Below are 20,770 nucleotides of genomic sequence, written 5' to 3'. Positions count from 1 at the left end.
GTGTCCTACCAGAGGCACTGGGCTCCAAAAAGCCTGCTCATGCACCAGGGATGGATCCCATTCCCACTGTCTGGGGGCTCCCTAACTAGTTCAAGCAAACTGTCTTGTGTATCCACAGGGCCTAGTCCAGTCCCATGGGGGCTCTACAGCTATTGGTCCATAGTTAATGAGTTTCCATTAGTTTGACTGGCCATCTCTGTACGTTTTCCCATCATGATCTCAATGTCCCTTGCTCATAGAATCTCTCCTCTTTCTCTCATTGATTGGACTCCTGGAGCTCAGCCTGGCTCCTGGCAGTGGATCAATGCATCTGCTTCCATCAGTTACTGGATGAAGGCTCTATGATGACAGTTAGGGCATTCACTAATCTGATTACCGGAGTAGACCAGTTCAGGCACCCTCTCAACTATTGCTAGTAGTCTAAGGTGGGGTTATCCTTGTGGATTCCTGGGAACTTCCCTAGCACCCTGTTTCTTCCTAATTCCATGATGTCTTAATTTATCATGGTATCTCTTTCCTTGCTCTTCTACTCTGTCCCTGTTCAAGCTCAAACCTCCCATTCCCATATGTTCTCATCCCCCCATCCCTTGCCCTCCATTACCCCACCCCAGCCCCAGTTCACTCATGTAGATTTCATCTATTTCTCCTTCTCTGGCCAATCTATGCATCCCTCTCAGGGTCCTACTCGTTACCTAGCTTCTCTGGAGCTGTGGGTTGCAGTCTGGGTATTATTTTCTTTGCATCTAGCATCCACCTATGAGTGAGTACATACCATGCTTGTCCTTCTGAGTCTGGGTTATCTCACTCAGGATGATATTCTCTAGTTGCATCCATTTGCCTTCAAATTTCATGGTATTATTGTTATTTATTGCTGAGTAGTATTCCATTGTGTATATGTGCAAATATTTTCTTTATCCATTCTTTGGTTGAGGGGCATCTATGTTGTTTCCAGGTTCTGGCTACTATGAATAAAGCTGCTATGAACATAGTTGAGTATGTGTCCTGGTGGTATGATTGAGTATTCCTTGGGTATATGCCCAAGAGTGGTATAGCTGGGTCTTGAGGGAGATTTATTCCAAATTTTCTGAGAAGCTGCCATACTGATTTCCAGAGTGGCTATACAAGTTTGCACTCCCACCAACAGTGGAGGAGTGCTCCCCCTGCTTCACATACTCTCTAACATAAACTGTCATCAGTGTTTTTGATCATAGCCATTCTGACAGGTATAAGATGGCATCTCAGAGTTGTTTTGATTTGCATTTCCCTGATGACTAAGGGTGTTGAGCAATTCCTTAAATGTCTTTCAGCCATTTGAGATTCTTCTGTTAAGAATTCTCTGTTTAGATCCGTAGGCCATTTTTTAATTGGATTGTTCAGTATTTTGTTGTCTAATTTTTTGAGTTCTTTATATATTTTGGAGATCAGCCCTCTGTCAGATGTGGGGTTGGTGAAAATCTTTTCTCACTCTGTAGGCTATCATTTTGTCTTATTGACCATGGCCTTTGCCCTACAAAAGCTTCTCAGTTTTAGGAGGTCCCATTTATTAATTGTTGCTCTCAGTGTCTGTGATACTGGTGTAATATTTAGGAAGTGGTCTCTTGTGCCAAAGCGTTCAAGACTATTTCCTACTTTCTTTTTTTATCAATTCAGTAACTGGTTTTATATTGAGGTCCTTGATCTACTTGGACTTGAGTTTTGTGCATGGTGACAGATATGGATCTATTTGCAATCTTCTACATGTTGACATCTAGTTATGCCTGCACCATTTGTTGAAGATGCTTTCTTTTTCCATTGTAGAGTTTTGGCTTCTTTGTCAAAAATCAGGTGTTCATAGGTGTGTGGATTAATGTCAGGGTCTTCAATTTGATTCCATTGGCCCACATGTCAGTATTTATGCCAGTACCAAGCTGTTTTTTATTACTGTTGTGTGGGATGACTCATCCCTAATGGGCTTGAGGGCCAGAAGGCCCAAACAAGTAAAAAAGATACTTTCTGAGAGCCAGCCTGGGTCTGCCTGATGGTCTTAGCAACAGCAGCTGAAACATGATCTGGAGATGACCTGGACCAATGAGAGGCAGCCATGTCACACCAGCTGATGCATATTCATCAGACCTCCCCCCAAGGGTGGGGTGGAGGCTATATAAGGCTTGCCTCTTCCTAAATAAACTGAGCTTGTTGTTTGGACATTCTGGAGTCTGTGTGGTTTGACTCTGCGCCTACTTGGCCCCCGCTCCCAAAGGGAACAACAGCAAGGACCCTGCTACACTGTAGCTCTATAGTAGAGTGTGATCAGGGATGGTGATGCCTCAGATGTTGCTTTATTAATTCTTTTAGCTATCTTGTATTTTTTTCCATATGAAGTTGAGTATTGTTATTTCCAAGTCTGTGAAGAATTGTGTTGGAATTTTGATGGGGATTGCATTGAATCTGTAGATTTGCTTTTGCTAAGATTACCATTTTCACTATGCTAATCCTACCTATCTATGAGCATTCCCGTTTTCTGATATCTTCTTCAATTTCTTTCTTCAGAGACTTGAAGTTCTTGTCACACAGGTCCTTCACTTGCTTAGTTGGAGTTACCCCAAGGTATTTTATATTATTTGTGGCTATTGTAAAGGGTGATGTTTTTGTGGTTTCTTTCTCAGCCTGTTTATCATTTCTGTATAGGAGGACTACTGTTCCCCAAAATATTGTATACCCTAATAAACTTATCTGGGGTCAGAGGCAGAGTAGCCACAATATTAAACATAGGATAGGCAGTGGTAGCACACGCCTTTAATCCTAGTATTCCAGAGGCAGAAATCCATGTGTTCAAGGATACAACCAAGTATGGTGACTCACACCTTTAATCCCAGAAAGCGAGCCTTTAATCCCAGGGAGTGGTGGTAGAAAGCAGAAAGATATATAAGACGTGAAGACCAGAAACTAGAAGCATTTGGCTGGTTAAGCTTTTAGGTTTTGAGCAGCACAGTTCAGCTGAGAGCCATTCGGATATGAGGACACAGAGGCTTCCAGTCTGAGGAAACAAGATCAGCTGAGAAGTTGGCCAGGTGAGGTTAGCTGTGGCTTGTTCTATCTCTCTGACCTTCCATTGTTCACCCAATAACTGGTCTCAGGTTTGATTTTATTAATAAGACCTTCTAAGATTCCTGCTACAGAGTACTGATTTTTTTTAGTTAATCTTGTATCCTGCAACATTACTGAAGGAGTTTATCAGCTGTAGGAGTTCCCTGGTAGAATTTTTGGGGTCACTTATTTATACTATTATACCATTTGCAAATAGGAAATGTTTGAGTTCTTCCTTTCCAATTTGTATCCCCTTGATCTCATTTTGCTGTCTTATTGCTCCAGCTAGAACTTCAAGTACTATATTGAATAAATATGAGGAGAGTGGACAGCCTTGTCTTGTTCCTGATTTTAGTGGAAATGCTTTGTGTTTCTCTCCATTTAATTTGATGTTGGCTGTCAGCTTGCTGTAAATTGCCTTTATTATGTTTAGGTATGTTCCTTGTATTCCTGATCTCTAGGACCTTTATCATGAAGGGGTATTGGATTTTTTGAAAGGCTTTTTCAGCATCCAATGAGATGATCATGTGCTTTTTTTTCTTTCAGTTTGTTTATATGGTGTATTATTACACTGACAGATTTTTTTGTATCTTGAACCATTCTTGCATCCCTGGGATGAAGCCTACTTGGTCATGGTGGATGACTTTTTTGATGTGTTCTTGGATTTGGTTTGCCAATATTTTATTGAGTATTTTTACATCAATGTTCATGATGGAGCTTGATCTGTAATTCTCTTTCATTGTTGCATCTTTGTGTGATTTGGGTATCAGGGTAACTGTAGCCTCATAAAAAGAGTTTGGCAATGTTCCTTCTGTTTCTATTGTGTGGAACAATTTAAAGAGTATTGGTATTAGCCTTTCTTTGAAAATCTGGTAGAATTCTGTGCTGAAACCATCTGATCCTAGGTTTTTTTTGTTTGAGAGACTTTTAATGACTGTTTCTATTTTCTTAGGGGTTATTGATCCATTTAAATAGCTTTTCTGGTCTTGATTCAACTTTGGTATGTGTTACCTATCCAGAAAATTGTCCATTTCTTTCATGTTTTCCAATTTTGGGAAGTACAGGTTTTTGAAGTATGACATGATGATTCCCTGGATTTCCTTATTTTCTGTTGTTATGTCTCTCTTTTCACTTCTGCTTTTGTTAGTTTGGATGTTCTCTCTCTGCCTTTTGGTTAATCTGGATAAGGGCTTGTCTATCTTGCTGATTTTCTCAAAGAACCAACTCTTTGTTTCATTGATTCTTTGTATTGTTCTCTTTGTTTCTATTTTATTGATTTCAGCCCTCAATTTGATTATTTCCTGGTGTCTATTCCTCCTGGGTGAGTTTGCTTCCATTTGTTCTAGAGCTTTCAGGTGCACTGTTAAGTCACTCTTGTGAGATTTCTCCATCTTCTTTATGTGGGCATTTAGTGCTATGAATTTTCCTCTTAGCACTGCTTTCATAGTGTCCCACACATTTGGGTATGTTGTACATTCATTTTCATTGAATTCTAGGAAGTCTTTAATTTCTTTCTTTATGTCTTCCTTGACGCATGGGTGATTCAGTTGGGCATTATTCAGTTTCCATGAGATTTTTGTTTTTGTTGTTGTTGAAATCTAATTTTAAGCCATGGGGGTCTGATAAAATACAGGATGTTATTCCAATTTTTTTATATCTATTGAGATTTGCTTTGTTACCAAGCATGTGGTTGATTTTAGAGAAGGTTCTATGGGGTGCTGAGAAGGTATATTGTTTTGTATTAGGGTGGAATGTTCTGTAGATATCTATTAAGTCCATTTGAGTCATAATTTCTGTTTGTTCCCTTATTTCTCTGTTTAAGTTTCTGTCTGGCAGACCTGTCCATTGGTGAGAGTGGGGTGTTCAAGTATCCCACTACTAGTGTATGGGGTTTGATGTGTGATTTAAGCTTTAGTAATGTTTCTTTTACAAATGTGGGTGCCCTTGTACTTGGACATAAATGTTCAGAATTGAGACTTCATCTTGGTGGATTTTTTCCTTTGATAAATATGTAATGTCCCTCCCATTTTCTTTTGATTTTAGTTTGAAGTCTATTTTATTAGGTATTAGGATTGATACAGCAGCTTGCTTCTTATGTCCATTTGAGTGTAAAGTCTTTTTCCTGCCTTTTATTCTGAGATAGTGTCTGTGTTTGAAGTTGAGGTGTGTTTCTTGTATGCAGCAGAAGCTTGGATCCTGTTTTCATACCCATTCTTTTAGCCTGTGTCTTTTTATAGGCAAATTGAGACCATTGATATTAAGAGATAGTAATGACCAGTGATTGTTAATTCCTGTTATATTTTTGGTGATAGTGTTGTGTGTTTTCCTTCTTTGGTATTTTTTGGTGTGGGATTATCTATTGCCTGTGTTTTCATGGGTGTGTCTAACTTCCTTAGGTTGGATTTTTCCTTTTAGTGCTTTCTGTAGGGCTGGATTTGTAGATAGGTATTGTTTAAATCTGGTTTAATCAAGGAATATTTTGTTTACTCAGGCTTTGGTGATTGAGAGTTTTGCTGGGTATAATAATCTGGGTTGGCATCCATGGTCCCTTAGTGTCTGCATGATATTTGTCCAGGACCTTATGGTTTTGAGAGTCTCCATTGAGAAGTCAGGTGTTATCATGATGGGTCTGCCTTTATATGTTACTTTGCCTTTTTCCTTTGCAGCTTTTAATATTTTTCTTTATTCTGTATTGTTTAGTGGTTCATTATTATGTGGTGAGGAGACTTTTTTTTTGCATCCAGTCTATTTGGTGTTCTGTAAGCTTCTTGTATCTCCATAGGCATTTCCTTCTTTAGGTTGGGAAAGTTTTCTTCTATGACTTTGTTGAATATATTTTCTGTGCCTTCTCCTTCTTCTACCCCTATTATTCTTATGTTTGGTCTTTTCATGGTGTCCCAATTTTCCTGGACATTTTATGTTATGATTTTGTTGGCTTTAGTGTTTTCTTTGACCGACAAATCTATTTCCTCTAGCATATCTTCAATGCCAGAGATTCTCTCTTCCATCTCTTGCATTGTTATTCTTGCATCTGTAGTCCTTGTTCATTTACTCAGATTTTCTATTTTCCATCATTCCCTCAGTTTGTGTCTTCTTTATTGTCTCTATTTCAGTTTTCAAATCTTGGACTTTTTCTTTCACCTGTTCAATCCCTAGGCTTCTGTTTTGTCTTATTTACCATGTCCTTTGCCTTACTGAAGCTTCTCAGTTTCAGGAGGTCCCATTTATTAATTGTTGTTCTCAGTGTCTATGCTCCTGGTGTTATATTTAGGAAGTGGTATCTGGTACCAATACATTCAAGGCTACTTCCTATTTTCTCTTCTATCAGGATCAGTGTAGCTGGATTTATCTTCTATCAGGATCAGTGTAGCTGGATTTATGTTGAGATCTTTGATTCACTTGGAGTTGAGTTTCATGCATAGCATAGATATAGTTCTATTTGTAATCTTCTACATGTTGACATCCAGTTATGCCAGCACAATTTGTTGAAGATGCTTTCTTTTTTTATTGTACAGTTTTGGCTTCTTTGTCAAAAATTAGATGTCCATAAGTCCGTAGATTAATGTCAGGGTCTTCAATTCGATTTCATTGGTCCACATGTCGGTTTTTATGCCAATACCAAGTTGTTTTTACTATATCTTTTAGTAGAGCTTGAAGCCAGGGATGATGATGCCTCTAGAAGTTGCTTTATTGTAAAGGATTGCTTCAGCTATCCTAGGTTTTTTGTTTTTCCATATGAAGTTCAGTATTGTTCTTTTAAGGTCTGTGGATGATTGTGTTGGGATTTTGATGGGGATTGCATTGAATCTGTAGATTGCTTTTGGTAAGATTGCCATTTTTACTATGTTGGTTCTACCTATCTATGAGCATGGTAGATCTTTCCATTTTCTTATATCTTCTTCAATTTCTTTTTTCAAGGACTTAAAGTTCTTGTCATATAGGTTTTTTACTTGCTTGGTTAGCATTACCCCAAGGTATTTTATATTATTTGTGGCTATTTTGAAGGGTGATATTTCTCTGATTTCTTTCTTGGCCCATTTATTATTTGTATGTAGGAGGGCTACTGACTTTCTTCAGTTAATCTTGTGTCCTGTCACATTACTGAAGGCTTTTTAAAAAAAATCAGTTGTAGGAGTTCCCAGGTAGAATTTTTGGTCACTTATGTATACTATCATATTATCTGCAAATAGCAAATTTTTGACTTCTTCCTTTTCAATTTGTATCCCCTTGATCTCCTTTTGTTGTCTTATTGCTCTAGTTAGAACTTCAAGTACTATATTGAATAGATTGGGAAGGGTGGAAAGCCTGTCTTGTTCCTGATTTTAGTAAAATCACTTTGAGTTTCTCTCCATTTAATTTGTTTAGCTAGCATTTCTTAACTTATTATATCTATCTTCTGCCTATGGACTTTTACCTTTCTATATACCTTTCTTTATTTTTCACTCTGTGGCTTGCTGTGTGGATGTGTGGCTGGTCCCTGGAGTCCTCTTCTTCTTCTCCTTCCACTCCCTGATCTTCTCTTCCCAGATTTCTCCTCCTATTTATTCTCTCTGCCTTCTAGCCACACCTATCCTTTCTCCTGCCTTGCTATTTTCCATTTAGCTCTTTATTAGGATAATCAGGTGTGTTAGACAGGCAAAGTAACACAGCTTCTCAGAGTTATACAAGTGCAACATAAAAGAATGCAACACATCTTTGCATCATTAAACATTCCACAACATAAAAGAATTCAACATATCTTTAATTAATATTCCACAAAAATAGCATGTAGCAAACATTGATTTGCATAAATATATGGTGGTAATATCTTCTTTTCTAAGATCTGTAACTTATTAGCCCTGGGTAGTTGGCTAGGTTCCCAGAACCATGCACAATTTTCCTCTTATTGAGCTGGCCTTAAGTCCAATTAGACAGCCATTGGTTACTGTGAAGATATTAGGGCCACTATTGCCCTAAAATATCAGAGATATTTTATCATACTGACATTTTTGTGGTTCCTAGGCATCACAGCTGGGAAAGACTATTGGTTCCTTCCCTGCATTGGCAGCTTGTAGAGTAACTCTTAGTATTGTGAAATAATGGAAGAACTAATAGATCATGGAGGAGGAAATAATGAAAGAATATATTTCATGGAGGAGGGTTTCAGGTCAGATTAATTTCCAGTCCTCCAAGTGCTGTGATTGAAATATTGTGTCTTCAGTGATAGTGCTTTATGTTCAATATCTGGGAGGCAACCAAGGGCAGCAGTAATAGCCTATATTGTTTTCAGAGTCTCTTGACTCTCCTGACCAACAAATTGAAAGGGGATTCTAATGTTCATATCTGGTCCTGTGGTTTTTATTAGATAGTCTATGGCTTTTAGGGAACCATTTTCAGCCCAAGTGGCACAACTTCATTAAAAATTTATGTACTATGTACAATATTAGGTAAAAAATAATTCCTCTGGCTTTTTCAAACATCCTTAGTGTTATTTTTCTCTCCCCTGCCTTCCTTAGCATTTAATTTCCTCTCCCCTCTCCAATTAAATCTCATCTATTTCCTCCTTTATATCATTTGTGTCCTGTTAGTCCCTTCTCTAGTGCTCCTTATAGTCCCCCATATGGTACAATTTTACCTTTCTGTTTTTTGTACTTACACACAGACCTCTAAAAATTTTGAGGGAGGAGCCACAGATGAAAGAGAACATTCAGTGTTCATCTTTCTAGGTTTAGGTACTTTACTCAATAATTATATTAATAAAAATACTATTTTTTTAGTTCCATCCCTTTACCCTAAGTTTTAGTTTTTCTTTACATCTGAATAGCATTTCATTTTGTATGTGTACCACATTTTCATTACTCATTTGTCAGTTGAATAATATTTAGATTGTTTCCATTTCCTAGTTGTTGTGAATATAGAGGCAAGGAATATGACTGAGCACGTATCTGTGAAGTAGGATAGTGAACCCTTTGGGCATATGCCAAGAAATAGTTTAGTTGGGTCATATGGTAGATTTATCTTTAGCTTTTTGAGAGTTCTCCACACTGATTACCAGAGTGGCTGCACCAAGTTTTCAACCTCACCAATAGTGAATGAAGGTTCTCTTTTCACCATGTCCATTCTGGGATTTGTTGTTGTTGTTGTTGTTATTGTTTTTATCTTTGCCATTCTGACTGGAGTAAGATGAAATCTAAGTGTTGTTTTGATTTGCATTTCCCTAAATTATAAAAGAATAATGAGCAGGTTTCAAAACAAATATTCCTTAGCTATTTTATTTCTTCTTTTCAGAATTTCTGTTCAGGTCTTATGAACCACCAGGGTCCTATGTTCTAAGTGTCTTCAGCTGGGGCTCACTCTCAACTCCTGTGAGGCAATCAAAGCCTACATCAATAGTCTATATTGTTTTGGAGTCACTTACACTACCCTGACCAACCATTTGGAAGGAAGGTTCTTGTGTGTGGTACTAGGGTTTTTTTTTAGTCTATGGTTCTTGTGGAAAGCATTGTCTGCCCAGCTGGCTTAACTTCCTTTAAGATGTGTGTGTGTGTGTGTGTGTGTGTGTGTGTGTGTGTGTGTGTGTGTGTGTACATACCTTGTGTATAATTTTAGGTAAATATAAATTATTATGATTCTTTGTGGCTTTATCAAACAACCTTGGTTTTATTGGTCCCTGGTCCCTCACCCTCTTACTGACCTCCCTCCCTTTTCCCCATTTGAAGACTCCCATCCCTGTTTATCCATTTTCCCTTTCATATCACCTTTACCCTGCTATTCCTCTCTCAACTCTCCTCCTCTGCTGCCACGGACTGTTTGTACTTTCCTGGAATAAGATAATATTCCATTATGTATATGTATCACATTTGACATCTCACAGATAATTGCTCAGCCCTCTTCACAATAGTCTGGAAATAGAATCAACCTAAATGTCAACAGATAAATGGATTTTCCTTTTAATCCATTCAGCCAACTGGTGTGTTTTGATTGCACAATTGTGGCCATTAACATTTAAAGTCACTATTGAAAAGCATGCTTTGATGGCAGTCACTTTGTTGATATTTGTTGTCTTTGTTTTAGTTGTACTTTTCATGTCAGGAACTGTCACCCATTTTCCTTCTGCAGCCCCCTGGCTGTGCTTCTGTCTCTTCCATCTGAAATGTTGCTTCTAGTATTCTGTTTAGAGTTGATTGCTGGACAAGAATTCTTTTAGACTGTTTGGATCACAGAAAAATGTCTTTCTCCTTCAACCATGGCAGATAGTTTTGCTGGGCAGAGTAGTTTATGTTGGCAGTCAGTTATTTTAGAACTTGGAGTACACTGCTCCAGGCTCTCCTGAAAGGCACATATCTACAGGTTATATATTCAAGAAAGGGTTTGTATTCAAAATATGAAAGGGACTCTTAACAGTCTATTAAGTCAAACTATAGGTCAAAACATGATGGGTCGTTTCACCAAGGATAGGCAGATATCTAGTTAGTATATGCAATGACATTCAGTGTAATTGGTCACTGGAGAAGTCACCCAATAACCCCACTCCAAGAATCTACACAGATGTCTCAGTTAGGTTCTCTATTGCTGTGAAGAGATACCATGATCACAGCAACTCTTATAAAAGAAAACATTTGATTGGGGTAGCTTGGTTACAGTTTCAGAGATTTAGCACATTATCATCATGGGGAGCATGGTGGCATGCAGGCAGACATGGTGCTGGAGAAGTAGCTGAGAGTCCTAAATCTTGAAGGCAACAGGAAATGGTCTGAGACACTGGGTGGTATCTTGAGCATAGGAAACTTCAAAGCTCACCCCCACAGTGACACACTTCCTCTGATAAGGCCATACCCACTCCAACGAAGCCACACCTCCTAATAGTGCCAATCTCTATGAACTTATCAGGACCAATTACACTCAAACTACCACACTGGACAAATTAAAATATCTTTCTACACCAAAACTTTATATATATTTTGATAGCAGTAGTATTCATAGTAGCAAAAATGGAAACAGTTGTTCTTCCATCAACTGGAAGAACAAAATGTGATAAACACATATGTTGGATTCTAATGTACAGTGCAAAAGAAACAATGTCATATAGAGCTTGGTAAAGGATTCCTGGTGAAAATTCACACCTATAGTATGTTTTAATTCATATGAATTACCCAGAAAAGACATTTTTATAGAGACAGAAAGTAGATTAATAGATGCCTAGAGATAGGGAGAGGCAAGTGAGAGTAGGGACTGCAAATAAGCAGGAGGTTCCTTTGGGGATGATGAAAGTGTCCTAAAATTAGATTTTGGATATGGTTGCACTAGTTTCTAAATACTAACAGTCATTGAATTGTGCTCTTATTATGAGTGGATTTATGATATATAAATTAGCAAAATTATTAAACATCTTGACCTCAGAAATAGCTATATGTGGGCTGGAGAGATACCTCAGAGGCATAGCTCTTGCTGTACAAGCATGAGGTTCAGGTCCCCAGCACCTGTGTGGAAGCTGCATATTGGGCCGTCACACTCCTAGTGCTGGAAGGCAGAAACAGGAAGATCCAATCCTGCTGGCCAGCCAGTCTAGCCAACTGGTGACTGAGAGACTCTTTCTCAAATTCCCTAGACTCACAAAGCTATTGTAATCATTGACTCACCGCAACTGTAGCTACCTGTACTGGACCTATACAAGACATGACTTATAAACAATCAGTCTAGAAAGCAAGAGGGGCTCAAGGTTCCCTAATCTTTACCTCTGAACTATTGGTTATTGATAGATCCTGGGAGGAAAGGACTCACTCTCCTGTATACCCTCTGTTGAGCCTCAAGGCTCCAAGGGATAACTCCAAACTCATGGTCACACAGACAGCCCTGGTTAATGTTAATTGATCACAAAACAAAATGATTAGACATGAACTGAAAGAGATTTGTGGGAAGTGTGAAGGATGGACAGGGTGATAGAGAGGTGAGAGGTAAGAGTAGCCAGTGTGCAACCTTGCACATATGTATCTGAGATTGTTAGAAAAAAGGGGGGGGAACAGCAGAGTAAGACAATGGAACATGAACTTATGGCCCCCAATGCCTATACCACACATACACATACCTTCACACACACTCACACATTCACACACATTCATATATACACTCTCACATACATTTGCATACACACCTTCACCCATACTCATACATTCACACATACTCTCACACACATTCTCACACACAAACTTACACACACACACACACACACACACACACACACACTGACACTCATACACACAAAGAAGAAATAGATGTTACTTTATTACCTACTTTTTCCCTGTTTGATAATAGAGCTGATTGTTTACCATGAAATTTTTTTATCTAGAAGAATGTATCCAAATGATCATGTTTCTCTCAGATAAAGGATAATAAAGTTGAATAATTTCTGGGGCAACTAGACCCTTTTATGAAGTAATAATCTGAAGTAATCCATCAGCCTGGGATCACAAGAGAGTAGGTCTGCCTGTGTGGTACATCTGGTGTGATCTGTGGCATCACAGCTGTTTGGCTTTGTCACTGACAACAATAAGTTAAAATTATTGGGCTGCTAAGATCACCATTCCTTAAGATGGTTCATAAAGGCATAGTTGGATCAGTAAATTTTCTGTTACTATGATAAAACACTATGACCAAGTCAACTTGTAGAAGGAAAGTATATTCTGGCTTACAGTTCCAGAGGGATGAGAGTCCATCATGGCAGGGAGGCATGAAAGGGAGAAGGAGAACGGGGAGTGGGTGAATCTATAAAAATCCCACCTTACCCACCACCTGTACTGTGCTTCCCACAGTAAGGCCACACCTTCTTTCTTTTTTTCTTTTTATTCTTCTCTCATACAGCACATCCTGACTGCAGTCTCCCCTCCTCCCCTCTTTCATGTTCTCCCTCCACCTCCCCTCTCCCCCAGATCCACTGCCTCCATTTCCCTTCAGAGAAGAGCAGGCCTCCCAGTGTTATCAACCGACCATAGTATAACAAGATGCAATAAAACTAGGCACATATCAAGGCTGGATGGGGCAACCAAGTATGAGGAAAAGTGTCCCATGACCAGGCAAAAGAGTCAGAAACATCCCTTCTCCCTGTTAGGAGTCCCAGAAACACCCCAAGCTAAACAACAACCTATACGCAAAGGACTTAGCGTAGACCCATGTGATGGCTGCTTCAGTCTCTGTGAGCCCCTATGAGCCCTGTTGATTAGTTGGTTCTCTGGGCCCTGTTCTCCTGGGGTCCTCAACCTCTCTGGCCCCTACAATCCTCCTTCCCCCTTTCTGTGGGTTTCCCTGAACTCTGTGGAATGTTTGACTATGGATCTCTTCATCTGCTCATATGAGCTGCTGGAGGAAGCCTCTCTGATGACAACTGGGCTAGGCACAGATCTATGAGTATAACCGAATAGCATTAGGAATCATTTCATTAACTTTGACAGTCATGTTCTACCTAAGGTAGAACCATCCAGCTTCCAGGTCCTGGCCATCCAGGCAGCCTTGGGTGTGGGTTTCACTAGTCATTGCTTGATCACTTCCGCAAGCTCTGAGCCACATTGTTCTAGCAAGGGCCACACCTTCTAAGCCTCCCCAAATAACACCACTATTATTATTACATATAGGAAACATATATTCAAATGCTGGAGTCTTTGGGGAACATTTCTCATCCAAACCACTACAATAATATAGTAATATTGTTGAAAAATGAGAGTTTATTTTAAGGTTACAAAACTTGTGGGGGAAAGATTGGATTGAATTTCTTACATCTTATTTAATATATGAAATAATATTTGAGGCCAAAATGTGTCAAAAGATAAAAGGCTATATAATCCTGCTTAGTTTGGGTGTCTAAAGAAATGTCTAAAATTCAAGAGATCGTTTACAGTTACCACACATATGATGAAAGTTTTTCAGAATCCACTTACAAAAGTTGCAGTGTGAAATGGTCCTTCATTTCAAGGGCATTTACTAAACATCCAGTAAAAAAAATTAGAAGGCCTCAGAGAAAGGACATGTGAGCAGCAGAGCACACAGCTGCACAGCAGCACAAGATGTGCAGTTCTCAGGAGAACAGCAATGACAGCTGGGAAGCTGAAGCCTTCCAGAATGGAAGAGAAACAAAGAGACCAAGCCAGAAGCCTCAGAACTAGCGTGGCATGCTACAGTCACAGCAGGCTCTTCAGTCAGTCACATGCTCGTCAGGGGGCAGCACCACACGGTCCACTTTGAAAGAAGGAACCATGCTGAAGAGAAGGTAGCATGAGCACAGGCAGTACCTGTTGTTCTGCGGTGGGGGATGCAGTCCCTGGTGCCGGGAGGTCAATAAATTGTGTTTTGCTTCTACTTGAGGAGGAAATGTCTACCTGTGACATGACTGCATCTCTGTAAATGCTCACAATAAGTACTTCTGAATGCATATACATCTGAAATGACACTGTGTAATAGATATACACTATAATGTATATGTGTAGATGTATAATGTATAATGATCATATTTATTGATTTGAAAAAATAGGATATTTTAGTTACCTGTTTCATATCTACAAACTTTATACACTATAGTGCATTGTCTATATAATTATGTAATGTATGATAAATTATAGCATATAATGTTATACTTTATAATTTTAATTTCCTCATAGATATTTTAAGAACTTAACAATTTCACTTTGTTTTAAGGTTCAGCATGAAGATAACTGTCAAGGTATTCTATCATAAAACCAGTCAAAATAGTTTTTTTAAACAACTATTTTAAAAAATGTAACAACTGTAGGTTAGATCAGTAAACTGGTTTCATTTTCAATAGGAGTATAAGCTATGATTTGTTAAGATTTTATATGCATTTTACTTTGTATTTCAATAGAGTAAAAAAGCCATAAAGAATATCCTTCAAAAATGCACCTACCTCCCAGCCCTCGAGCCGTTCCTGTACGATGCACCTCCCAATATCCTGAAACACGTTGTTGGGCAGTTCAGTAAGGTAAGAAATACACCTGCAAGGAAGGGAGAAAAGAGCAGCCGTCTGCTGACTTGTTGCTTTGCTGTTTTCTTCTGTAAGATGGAGTGTGGGCTTCACTATCTAATCCTCAGCTTCTACCACTGTGTATTTACACAGACACATAGGTTAAAACTCACAGAGAACTATGACGCTTCCTCCTTCTCCACATTTCCCATATAGCCTCCACACTGTTGTTTAAAATTATACTCAGGAAGTACCTAATATATCAGCACATAAAACATCATGATGGGCTAGCAAGATGGCTCAGTAAGCCGAAGTACTTGACATACAAACCTGATAGCCTGAATTGGATCCCTGAACCCATGGTAGAAGGATAGAACTTGAAAAAATTGTTCTCTGACCTCCACGTGTGCCATGGCCTGTACATATTCACACACAGTAATAATGATGATGATGATGGTGATGATATGAGGCAACCTCCCCCCACTGCTATTCTGCATTGGTAAGTATCTTTTCATCTTTACCGGTGTCTTTAAATCTCAGACATCTAGGAGCACAGCAAAGACTTTTATTAAAAAAAAAAAGAAGAAGAAAAAGAAGAATTTGAGCCCCTGAATACTTTTCAGAAACTCTATGCACTTTACTGCAGATTCGGTCAGTCATTTGGTCATACTCACTTGTTGTAAAATGTTTCTATTTAAATTTATTTTCTGTATGTGAGTGTTTGCTCACATGTATGTCTGTGCACCATGTACTTGCCTACTGCCTGAGGTCAGAAGAGGGCACAGCTTACATGGACCTGGAGTGACCATCATGTGGGCTCTGGGAGTCGAACTCAGGTCTTCTTCATGAACCGGGGTTCTTAACTCCTGGGCTGTCTCTTTAGCCCTGCATATCAAAAATTTATGAAAAATTTAATGTGACTGTCATATTTCTTGGATGATTGCATGTTCAGTGTAAGTTAACGACAGTAAATAGAAACGTTAAGCTGGACGCCAGCTGATAAAGAAGGACCATATGATGGACATAGTTGGTCAGATATGGTGTTTGGCTCCTGAGAACTGCTGAGACTGTGCTCTACACATCTGACACAGAAAAAGAGCCCATGTCAATCACCAGCCACAGTGGCTCTGTGTGTGATTAGAAGTTATTGTTTTGTACTTGCCATGGTACCTAAGGTTTTACATATGTAGACATATGCTCTACCACTGAACTGTACCCCCAGCTATATTCCAACTCTTTGCCAAAGTTGGACCCTCCAAAGCCTTAGTTTGCTTCAGTATAAGGTGGGAATAGTAAGTGATTTTTTTATTGTAAATATTAAATGAGAGGCTGTATACTAAGAAATTGTTTTAGTTCAAGACACATATTAATAACTAAAAACAAAAACAAAATATCCAAATATTGTTTTAAAAGAAATAAAATATTCAGATTTATCATGGCGGCACACACCTTTAATCCCAGCACTTGGGAGGCAGAGGCAGGAGGATCTCTGTGAGTTTAGGCCCAGCCTGGTCTACATAACAAGTTCTAGGCCAGCCAGGGTTACATAGTTGAGACCCTGTCTCAAACAAACAAAACATTAAAAAGTAAAAATAAAAAAGAAACAAATCATTCAAGTGGTTAAGGCAATTGCCATTTTTGATTAATTAACAGGAGAGGATATACTCATATGAATAGTCTTATAGAACCATACAAATAAGACTCTTCTGTTTGCACACTATATTTTTGCAAATAATGAACAAAGACAAGGTCTCACTGTGTAACCCCAGCTGGACTGGAGCTCATTCATGGTCCTTCTGCCGCAGCCTCCTAAGTGCTGAGATTGCCAGTGTGTGCCACTGTGTGCAGCTTGTCATTTTAAGCCTTAAAGTGGACGATATCATTAAGTAGGCCTCCTTCAAGGTGTTTGTCTGAAAGTCAGCTTACCAACAGCCTCCAGTTCTCCACTTAGCTGACCATTAAGCATCATTGTTACTGGAAACAAGATTGCCAGAGATGAAACCACCTGAGTAAGGTTCAGTATACAATCTGTGTCGCCTTCACCTTTTCAAGAAAACAATGAAACATTCTTTTCCTCTTGGTTATATGACAATCCAACTAACCACATAATACAGATGAAACACTACATTTTTACATGGAGAAAGCTAATCCATTTTTTTTTTAATTTTCATGTCTTTTGGGTGCTAAATAAAAACTGACTGGCTAATTTAGTCATCTGAGAATGAGCAGTAAGGAATGAGTGGGTCACCCACAGACAACAGCTCTGGAACAGTATGGCCCTTATAGTTTAATCTTTAGGCCAATGAGAAAGATATGCTTGTCTTACTAAACTGGCCATAAAAATGAACACCAACCTTCTATGTTGAAAGTTCATACTAAGCAAATAAAAGTCATTGTGTGTGTGTGTGTGTGTGTGTGTGTGTGTGTGTGTGTGTGTGTGTGTGTGTGTGTAAGGGGAGGAGGAGAGAAAGAACAACATAAAGTTGGATGGGTAGGGAGGTGGGGAGGATCTCTCAGGAGGAAGGGAGAGGAAACATGATCAAAATATATTATATGAAAAAATTAAATAGAAAAGAGAAAAATCAGTAGAATATGTGGAAGTTAGTCCATGAAAGTCAAGTGAACTGAAGATACTCTCTTTATAGGATTAAATCTCTTATAAATGTATCTTTGAGAATGTTCGCTGCCAGCAGATGGTATAGCGCCTTAAAAGCTCTTCCCTGTGCCTTTTTTCATCCCCCCACCCCCAGGCTGGGGATCAAACTTGCCCTGTCACTGACCTCTATCTCCTAGACCTTGGGTTTTTGAGTCACTGTTGAGCCTTGATTGGCCTGTATTCCCATCATCCTGTGCTCCTCTGGCCTGTGTGCTGAGGCTACATGTGGGCAACTACACCCAGCCAGTCTTTTCTTAAAGTTACCAGGCAAATGGGGAGGATTCTGTGCGGTGGGAAGCCACTCTGGAGAGAAGGAAGAGCACAGGCAAAGTCAAGCAGTGCCGTCGACCCTGTGCTCATTTACTGAAACTCTTTCAGTTGAAGACTGGCTGGTGAGGATCCTGGATAAGTATTAGGAGATGGGTGGGAGGGACCCTTTCCACCTTGTCCAGGAGCCTGCCTTCTTTTCGGTAGAGGTGGAGAGAGATCAGAGTGTAAGCTTCACATATGAGTAGATAACATTGACTTTGCTCATGTTCATTGCCTTATTCCATTTCTACAGCATACAAAGCTGATATACTTTTCAAAGGAGTGTATTTTATTTCTAATTACATGCAGATTTGGATTACCCTGTTATGGATTCATTGAGGATACATCCTTTACTAAGTTATTTTTAGTAGTAGAACTCTAGCTTGGGAAGAAAGAGATGATGTTTTGTGTATTTTCCCTTCAAGGTGCTGCCTCATGACAGCAAAGCTCGGCGGCTTTTTGTAACTAGCGGAGGACTTAAAAAGGTCCAAGAGATAAAAGCGGAGCCCGGCTCTCTCTTGCAGGATTACATCAACAGCATTAACAACTGCTACCCAGAGGAAATAGTACGGTGAGGAGATGGACTGGGAAATATTACAATGTTTTCAGTTTTCAAACGCAGTCTTTATACCGAGTGTGTAAATATGTGGACTTTGAAATTCTACACAAGGCTCTTTTGCCTCATGCAAATTAAATAATTAGATTATGTTCTTATTGACACATCCTATCAATCTGGAATGTCATTTATAGCATATCTGTACTGTTTTAATACATACTTTACTAAACACCCAAATGAAGAGTTCAAATTAAATTGCTTTGAAATTGTGAATATCTGTTATATGGGTCTATAGATTATGACTTTCATAGTTCCCTGCACATTACATTTATTAAGTTTATATCTATGTTAATGGAAATATAATAATTAGAAAAGGTATGTTGAGTAACAAAAAGAAAGTTACTAACTAAACATGAAAAAATTTTATAAATAATGTTTGTAACATGCAATAACTCAGAATAAAAGGCCATTTTTTTATTGTTTGAGACAGGGTCTCACTAAATAGGCCAGGGTTGACTTGAACCCCTTCTATTTCAGCCTCCCAAGTGTTGAGATTACAGCTGTGAGTCACCATGCTCTTGAACAGGGAGTTATTGCAAGATTGATACCATCTATACTTTTTTACGATTCAGGGAACTGAACCCAAGGCCTCATGCTTGCCAGGCAAGGTCACTTCTGAGCTCCACCTGCAACCTAGATAAATATTTAAAAAATGAATTTCATTTGCAGAGCAGTAGGCCTAAGCCTTAGATCTTATAAGCCAAAAAGAAAATTATACATTAATTGACTCTTAAATAAAAGAAAAAATGCCAAGAAAAAATAGAGTAACTTAAGCAACTGAGTCTTGACCATGTGTTTGTATCTTCTAGAAATTATTAGAAAAAACAAATTCCAGATTTAAAAACTTACATGTTATATATAAATTATAACTGTTATCTATGTCTTACTATTTAATAATTACTGTTTTTCTTTTTTAAACATGTAGTAACCTTGACTTTAAAAGCACAAAACTTTAAAATTAAAATTTATTTTTATTCAGATAATAAACTCTAAAGTTATAAGTTTATGTTCTGATTTTATGTGTATGAGTGTAAATATACCACCAGTGTGCCTCATGCCCACAGAGGCCAGAAGAGGGAGTGAGATTGCTTAGCACTGGAGTTATGAGCCACAATGTGCAAAATGAACCCGGGTCCTCTGAAAAAACACCAAGTGATCTTAACTACTGAGCCACCTCTCCAGCTCCAAGTTTATACACATTTAAGATGTTTATAAGAACTCCTGGACTAAAAAAAAATCACTTGAAAAGTATCAAAGAAGCTAATGTTATAACATGCATAACTGCTATGTATAAAATACAAATATTAGATGATCCACAATGCAACCTCTTCATGTAAAACTCAGGGAGCATCAGAGAAGTGGGGGCAGAAAGGCTGTAAAAGCCAGAGGACCATGTGTCTGCTCTGAGCCAGTGTCTCCTGTGTATGTATGACTGACATAAAATATACGTGAAAACACTAAGTGAAGGAACTGTGGAAATATCACTAAAATTAATCTTTATATACGGAATGTATGTCTTTTAAGATGGATACCATGTTATGGAAATTTAAAATAACTTTCAATTCAATTTTCTGAAAAATAAAATCAAAATTAAAGAAAAATGAAAAAAATAAATGTATGCTAAAGGTACCTCAAATGAAATGACCTATAAGAATCAACCAATGGTAAGGCACTTTCCTGAGTGTCTGTGTTTTACCCCTCTTAGGCATATTTTTTCTTGAGTACAAGGAGAAATAAAAAACTGCGACATTAGAATTTAACTTAGTGCTTTGTCAAACTAATTTTCAGCAGACTAATTTTTTCAAAAATCTTTTTTCCTCAATAAACTAAACTTTACCATTTTGAGAATTTTATATGCGAGTACGGTTTTTATATCATTTTTTAACCTCCTCCAACTCCTCCCCTGCTTCTTCCACTCCCTCTCAAATTCATGATCTCATCTTAATCACACACACACACACACACACACACACACACACACACACACACACACACGGAGCCTACTGAGTACATTTAGTGCTTGCACATTTTTAGGACTGACCTCTTGGGATTGGATAACTAACCATGTCAGGATTTGTTGAATAACAGTGAATTTAGAAGCTACAGTGGTTTCAATGGCAGCAATTTACCAGATACTTCTACTTTCCTTAACAGCCCCAACCAAAGCAAAAGTAGGCTC

At 38.5% G+C, this 20,770-nt stretch overlaps 1 protein-coding gene across 4 annotated transcripts in view; it reads left to right on the top strand.

Annotated features, from left to right (window-relative positions):
- LOC128111728 (sperm-associated antigen 6) overlaps nt 1-20,770 on the top strand; it is a 157,703-nt gene that overhangs the window by 122,890 nt on the left and 14,043 nt on the right. For 3 of the 4 annotated variants that reach the window (XM_052739982.1, XM_052739984.1, XM_052739981.1), the window contains 2 exons: nt 14,912-15,028; nt 18,401-18,546. The exons of the other annotated variant lie outside the window; for it this stretch is intronic. In XM_052739982.1, the coding sequence (XP_052595942.1) occupies nt 14,912-15,028; nt 18,401-18,546 (263 nt within the window). The remainder of the gene's footprint in view (nt 1-14,911; nt 15,029-18,400; nt 18,547-20,770) is intronic. 4 annotated transcript variants of the gene reach the window in all.

Source organism: Peromyscus californicus, unplaced genomic scaffold (assembly GCF_007827085.1).
Source record: "Peromyscus californicus insignis strain IS unplaced genomic scaffold, ASM782708v3 Scaffold_16__1_contigs__length_79575227, whole genome shotgun sequence".
Classification (NCBI taxonomy): domain Eukaryota; kingdom Metazoa; phylum Chordata; class Mammalia; order Rodentia; family Cricetidae; genus Peromyscus; species Peromyscus californicus.
This window is presented reverse-complemented; position numbering and strand designations above follow the sequence as displayed.